This window comes from Ipomoea nil, unplaced genomic scaffold (assembly GCF_001879475.1).
Source record: "Ipomoea nil cultivar Tokyo-kokei standard unplaced genomic scaffold, Asagao_1.1 scaffold0100, whole genome shotgun sequence".
Taxonomy (NCBI): domain Eukaryota; kingdom Viridiplantae; phylum Streptophyta; class Magnoliopsida; order Solanales; family Convolvulaceae; genus Ipomoea; species Ipomoea nil.
Window position 1 is genome coordinate 797929 of NW_017616528.1, and position 7068 is coordinate 804996.

A 7068-nucleotide genomic window follows, 5' to 3' on the forward strand; every position below is an offset into this window, starting at 1 on the left:
ATGGACATGTTTCACAGTAAGCGCATCCCTCGTAGGTAAAAAAGACCATGCTAACTGCCAAAGAAAGACTTTAATCTTAGGAGGAACGTATATATGGCCGTTCATCATTAACCTCGCCATTTAACATTCTGTAGCACAATTTCACGGTATACTGGCCTTTCGAATCCCAATACCAAACCCAAGAATCTGGGGGTCGAGGAATACTCAGGGGAATATAATGTTTAGAATTCTTTCAACATCACAAGGATCAAAGATATCCCGTATATACTCCGCATCCCAGCCTGTGCCGTGGGCATTTAACAACGAGGATACTGGTGCATTGGCAATTGTTTCATGTAAAGCAGTCTGAACATACGGTTCCAACTCCACTGGTAGCCATGGATCCATACAGCCTTTTTTAAGGACACTCTGAACCTCCAGCATACCTCTCCAAATAAAGGAGGGGTTGCTACCTAATTTAGTTTCAAAATATGAGCAGTTTGGATAGTAACGAGCCTTGTAGACACGCGCCACTAAAGACTCCAGCATCGTTATTAATCGCTAGACTTTGTTTTCCCAAACACGCTAAGTTCATTTCATGGAGTTTTCGAAACCCCATTCCACCTCGTGATTTTGGTGCACAAAGGCCATTCCATGACTTCCACTTTATCCCCTTGCCATTACCCGTTGTCCTGGTCCACCAGTATTCATTCATTATAGTCTCAATCTCCCTGCACAAGCCTAAAGGCAACAGAAAAACCATCATAGCATAAGAAGGCATAGTCTGTATAACCGTCTTCAGCAACACTTCCCTGCCTGCAGGAGACAAAAATCTAGTGTTCCAGTTACAGACTCTAGCCACTATTTTGTCTTTCAAATAAGCTAGGATCACTTTTTTATTCCTCCCTACAAGTGAGGGGAGCCCCAAGTATTTTCCAGAAGTGTTTCCTTCACGTACACCCAACGCATCAACCACATCATTCCTCGTTTGGGCATGTACATTAGCACTAAAACAAAGAATTAATTTATCAAAATTTATCTGTTGACCTGAAGCAGCTGAGTAAGTGTCAAGTACCCATTTCATATGTATGCTTTCTTTAGTGTTTGCACGGAGGAAAAGGAAGCAATCGTCTGCAAAGAGAAGGTGTGAAATCTGCGGGGCTCCACGCGCAACTCTAACCCCATGCAACAATCCATTACTGATTTGTGATTCAATAAGAGAGCATAAGCCTCCAGCAATAAGTAGAAAAAGATAAGGAGAAAGGGGGTCACCTTGGCGTAGCCCTCTGCCCGGAATAATAGGCCCTATTTGTCGATTTTCATGCAGCACATGGTACCGGTCCTACTGGACAAAGCTTACGGTTTCAAACAATATATCAATCCACAAACGACTAAATCCCATTTTGAACAAAACCGCAGACAAGAAGTGCCATTCAACACGATCGTAGGCTTTGCTCATGTCTACCTTTAAAGCTGCAATGCCTTCCGTGCCCTGTGTTTTGCGTTTCAAATACTGATGCGCTTCATAAGCCAACATAATATTGTCAGTGATCAGTCTACCGGGCACGAATGCATTCTGGGCTTTTGAGATAAGTTAGTTTAGAATTGATTTCATTCTATTAGCACAAACTTTAGAGGCAACTTTGTATAAAACGTTACACAAAACTATCGGTCGAAGATCCTTCATAGAATCCGGATTGGTTTTTTTTAGGAATCAAGACTATGAAAGTTTCATTTGACTTCGCCGGGAGCATGGCTGTTTCAAGAAACCTTCTGCAAAACATCGTCACTTCCCCACCAACAATGTCCCAGAAGTGTTGAAAAAATCCTGGTCCAAATCCATCTGGACCCGGAGATTTATCCGGGTGCATGTGAAATACAGCGTTACGCACCTCCTCCATACTAACTGGACTGAGTAATATAGCATTATCTTCATCTGTCACTCTGGTTGGTATACTTTCAATCACTACCTCCATATTTCCTTGCTCAGACGTGTAAGTGTAAAAATGTTACACATTTAACCCTTTTAATATTGGCCCAGATTAGTTGTCAAAATAGTTCTGGATTAGTTGCTGGATTAGTCATACTGTCTGGAGTAGTTGACTGGATCAGCGTATGAAAGTAATCCAGGAGGTATGAAGCTTCTTCAAATCTTATTCAAGTCAAGAACCTATAATGATAGAGATCTACATCCATTGGAGCAGCCTAAATCAAGGAAAGAAAGAGTGCTTTTTTTGTGGATCGAAGGATCCTTAGTCTACCTATGTAAAATGCTACGTTGGTTAGCATTTTTCACACACTCTTTCACATAATTTCACTCTGAAATTCCTTGGGTAATTACTTTGAATATATTCTGTATTGCTGAGTGTGAAGAAATGTCCTTAATCAGTTCGTGAAGCAATGAAGATCGCCTGCACATCGTATCCACTGGAGTAGGCTCTGGAGTAGTTATAGGTTATACTTTAGTGTGTAATTAACTCTCCTCTTGTACTCCTTTTTGTCATAGTGGATTTGGGTTGATGTGAGTGGCCCCGTAGACGTAGGAGTGAGGCTCTGAACTGCGTGAACATTTCCTGGTGCATGCTTTCTTTTACTGCTATCTATTTTATGTTCTTTATTATATATGGAATAAGATTGCATTTAGTCCAGCTTTATAATTGAAATAAAATTAAATTCTTAAGCTAAATCTTGCATTTAAGACTCACCTGTTTTTTCAAGACGTAAAAAGGTTGTTAAAATAATCCATCATTACCTCGCCAATACCTTCTGGACTATCCACCCAATCACCATTTTCATTTTGAAGTTTCATAATCTTATTTTTCCTCTTCCTACTTTTCACTGAATTATGAAAGAATTTGGAGTTAGTATCGCCCCCCTTATACCAATGCTCTTTGGCTCGTTGTTTCCAAAAGACATGTTGCTGCTCTAGAAGATAAAGAAGTTCCCTTTCAGTTTGGGCATAATGTGCAAGACTTTGTTCATCCCTTCGCATTCGGAGATTGTCCAATCTGGTTTTGCACACATTAATATGCCTAAGAAACTCCTTATTGTAGTTTCGGCCCCATTACCAAATGTCGTAGCTGCATGCTTCTATACGTCGTAGCTGCATGCTTCTATACGTCGTAGCACATCCATCCCTACTGTACGATCCCAACTTTGAGCAATAATCTCTCGGCATTTATCCTCTCTTAGCCAAACATTATCAAAACAGAAACGGCACCTTCTACATTCTTGCGTGACCATTACTGGGATAAGTAACAGAGGTATATGGTCACTGTATGGAGTAATAAAAGAACACGCAGTGGCTCCGTCAAAGAGAGAAGTCCAAGAATCAGATGTAAGAATTCGATCCAATTTTTCCTCAACCATATCTGCAGTACCCCTAAACCTCTCCCATGTGAACTGGGGTCCCGTAAAAGGAAAATCTTGGAGGCCAGAGTCAGCCACCGCATTTCTGAACCCTGTTATTAACCAGTCAGAATGTGGAACAAGATCCCGTTTCTCATAATGATGTAGAAGATCGCTAAAATCGCCCATGATGACCCAAGGCAAGGAGGAAAGCCCTGCTAGAGAACGTAGCATGTCCCATGCCTCACGCCTACGTTGCCTTTCCGGGAACGCATAATATCCAGTGAATCGCTACTGTGGACTGCCCACATCAAGAGTAACCATCGCATCAGTGTGATTATGAGAAAAGCATGTAACCTCAACCTTAATACAGTCCTCCCATAAATCATAGCGGAAGCATTACTAACCAAAATAAATGGGTGTTACTGCCACACTTACACAGCCAACAACCTAAGTGCTAAGACTAAAATTACAACATCAAATAATATCTCAAGTACAAATTAACACATAAAAATTTTCAAATTACTATACAACAATATTTTCCTCAAAATAAAAAATAAATAAACATTATTCCATCTCAACTTGAATCCATCCCGATTTACTATCCATGTTCACATGTATAAATAATTTGACACAAAACAAAGTGTAGACAAAAATTAGCATAAGCTAATTAAGTTTCACTTCACCCCGTAAAATATAGGCTTGGATTTTATATTATCAAAACTCATATAATTTTATACTTTTCCAAAATACATGTGGAGTTATACTTTTCCTTGCATAGAGAACTAATATTTATAAGTGGAGAATTAACAAACCTCATCGAAATTCGCTTAGAATCTGGACTGAAACCTACGTGCACACCCCCAGCAGATTCCAAGCTACTGGGTAATATATGATCCAAGTAGTCAGGTTTTCCTATCTACTACCACTAAAATAGTTTGGAAACTGGATCATAACCTATGTGATACACCTTCATGGGATTCCAAACCCAATGAGTAGTAATTAGCCCAAGTGAACAGTAATTCTCTTTACTGAACACCACACAATATAATAGTTTCTCAAAATTTCATTATTTCTCCACAAATAAATACTTTCTCCACAAAAATATAATTTCTTCCAAAATATATAATTTTCTCCAAATACATTTTCTCAAAAATACAATTTCCTTCACAATACAATTTTCTCCACATGATTTGTCCAAAATATAATTATAGTCCATAATCCAGTAGTAATACAAATTTCACCACACATCACATACACTAGAAATTAACCAAGCCATGTTTTCACACACACCGGGCTCGACACGTCGAAGCCCATTCTCGATAGCTCGAGAATCACTACTCACAACATACAATGCACTTGTGATCACATGAACATTATAACTCATATCATAGATATCATACTCATATTCACACAACATATAATATTTATGGGAAAATTTTTTTTAGTGAACATAAAATCTTACCCTTGAAGACCAAAATCCGTATCAACACTTAAAATAGCATTCTAGCCACCATGAAAGGAAACATGCGAATCAATCAAATTCTAATAATATTATTATTCCTATAACTATTATTATTATTATTATTATTATTATTATTATTATTATTATTATTATTATTATTATTATTATCCTTATTGTTACTTCACAGTACTGCCAAATCATCATCATATACTATTAATCAAACCTTCATCATTATCCGCAGTAACAGAATTAACAATAGTTCATCATCTTACCATCACCATCTTGACGTCATCTGCTTCATTTCAGTTTCATCATCCATCATCATCCTATCATCGGCATCATCATCTATCATCTTCATCTATAACTCCGTCATCATCATAATTTCTTCATTATTTCACTATCAACTATGTATATATCACAACCAACAAGCTTGGTTGCGGGAAATAATCGAGTTGTTGGACCGTCGTCGAGGCTCTGCCGAAAGGAAAATGGATAGGAAAGTGAAGGATGACGGCTGTCGTGATGAGGTGAGATAGAGGGAGATGGTGATTCTGGCTGTAGATGTGAAGAAAGATTGAACAGCTGAGGAATGGAGAGAAAGAGAGACCTGACAGAGATGGAGAGACACAAGGGATATACATATACTAGGTAATATATACTGCTAATATAAACTATAATAGCATAATACAATATATTTAGCTAGGAATAGTAATATGGATACCATCTAAAACGTACATACATATTTATTTGTATCAGAATAGCTATAGAATTAATAGCAATTATTGCTAATTGCTAATTATTAGGCTCAATATCATATTCATAATAATATTAATAATTAATAATTAATAATAATAATAATAGGTCACATTTGGAGCCCAAAGAATAGAATAAAATTAGGTAACAAGGATAGGAGTATTTAATAAAATAAACTCTGTACGCACATACGGTCCTCGTATAGTGCTCATAAAATATGGGGTATCACAGTTGCACCCAAGCTTCGGGGACAAAGCTTCTTGTTAGGGGGAGAGTGTGACACCCCGAAAATCCAATCCTTTAAATGGAATTAATTATCCAATTAATTCTAAACCTTCGTTGTAAAATTCATTCCTAATTTCCTAATTAAATAGTCGGATGACTTAAATTGATCAATGCCTTGGTCAATTGATTTAATCAAAGAGAAAGACGTTGAGCTTAATACTTTGTACCTAATCTTTTGATGTCTTCCTAACCTTTTTAGAATAAGGGAGGGTACTCTAGTCTTTTCCACCTTACTTAGTATCCAAGCCGTACCGTAACAAGACTACCCTAACAAGACTACCCTGTGAAGTTCAATACTTTAGTCAAAACGTTTTTTGGTTTATTAGTGCAATTCAATTTTCTCTAATAGTTCCTTTTCCCTTTATTCATTATTGTCATCAAAATTTGGTTAGAGTTGTCTTCATAATCCTTCCAACCAAAATATACATGCGGCCAACCTCTAAACCTCTCTGCAATTACGATCCGTCATTTTGACATTTTGACTTCAATAAAAATGCCAAAAAACATGTTTAGTAACTCAACGGTTTGCTCCAAACCGCTGAGAACTAAAACGTATCAACAGTTTGCTCCAAACAGAGAACTAAAATGTTGCATTTTGCAACATTTCAAATTAGCATTTTGGGGAAAGTTTAAACTTTTCACAAAACGCCCTTTTTTTATTATTATTATTATTATTATTATTATTATTATTATTATTATTTTAAAAAAAACTATTATTACTGAGCCATTAATGCTCCATAACTTAAGGAGCATTTTTGGTTCCGCAGTTGGTTTAGAAGAGGATAATTGCTCCTCTTATATAGAGAAGCTCAAATGCTCCTCTTCCAAAGAATTTCGATGTGGGATCAAAATGATCCACAACATCACCCCTATTTTTTAAAAAAGAAATTTAAATATGATTTTGGTTTGTTTTGGATTATTATTATTATTATTATTATTATTATTATATATTATATTATATTATATTATATTATATTATTATTATAAATTGTATTTTATTATTAAATAATAATAATAATAATAATAATAATAATAATAATAATAATAATAATAATATGAATGTCTTTTTATGTCATTTTACATATTAATTGCTAATCTAAACAGTTAATTTTAGCAAACATTTATTTACAAACCACTTATACAATCCGATGATCAAACCCGTTAACAAAATCCGCCGCTATATGATATCTGCTAATCGCTAACCGCTGACCGTTGATTGTCAAACAACCCTAATTGTC

At 36.2% G+C, this 7068-nt stretch overlaps 2 protein-coding genes across 2 annotated transcripts; both read right to left on the reverse strand.

Annotated features, from left to right (window-relative positions):
- Nucleotides 1–204: 204 nt before the first annotated feature.
- On the reverse strand, nucleotides 205–1955 carry LOC109184855. Its single transcript, XM_019334938.1, has 3 exons — nucleotides 1750–1955; nucleotides 562–1178; nucleotides 205–452 (listed from the first exon to the last, which is right to left on the reverse strand). The coding sequence occupies exons 1-3, from the start codon at nucleotides 1953–1955 to the stop codon at nucleotides 205–207; spliced, it is 1071 nt and encodes a 356-aa protein (XP_019190483.1).
- A 1114-nt stretch (nucleotides 1956–3069) lies between these two features.
- LOC109184976 lies at nucleotides 3070–3561 on the reverse strand. Its single transcript, XM_019334998.1, has one exon. The coding sequence runs from the start codon at nucleotides 3559–3561 to the stop codon at nucleotides 3070–3072; it is 492 nt and encodes a 163-aa protein (XP_019190543.1).
- Nucleotides 3562–7068: the final 3507 nt, after the last annotated feature.

Coding starts and splice junctions, on each gene's coding strand:
- LOC109184855 (XM_019334938.1), bottom strand. CDS start 1,955: ATGGAGGTAGTGATTGAAAGTATACCAACCAGAGTGACAGATGAAGAT. Junction 1,179..1,749: donor GTGACGATGTTTTGCAGAAG/GTTTCTTGAAAC, acceptor ATCACAAATCAG/TAATGGATTGTTGCATGGGG. Junction 453..561: donor CCATGAAATGAACTTAGCGT/GTTTGGGAAAAC, acceptor AAACTAAATTAG/GTAGCAACCCCTCCTTTATT.
- LOC109184976 (XM_019334998.1), bottom strand. CDS start 3,561: ATGCTACGTTCTCTAGCAGGGCTTTCCTCCTTGCCTTGGGTCATCATG.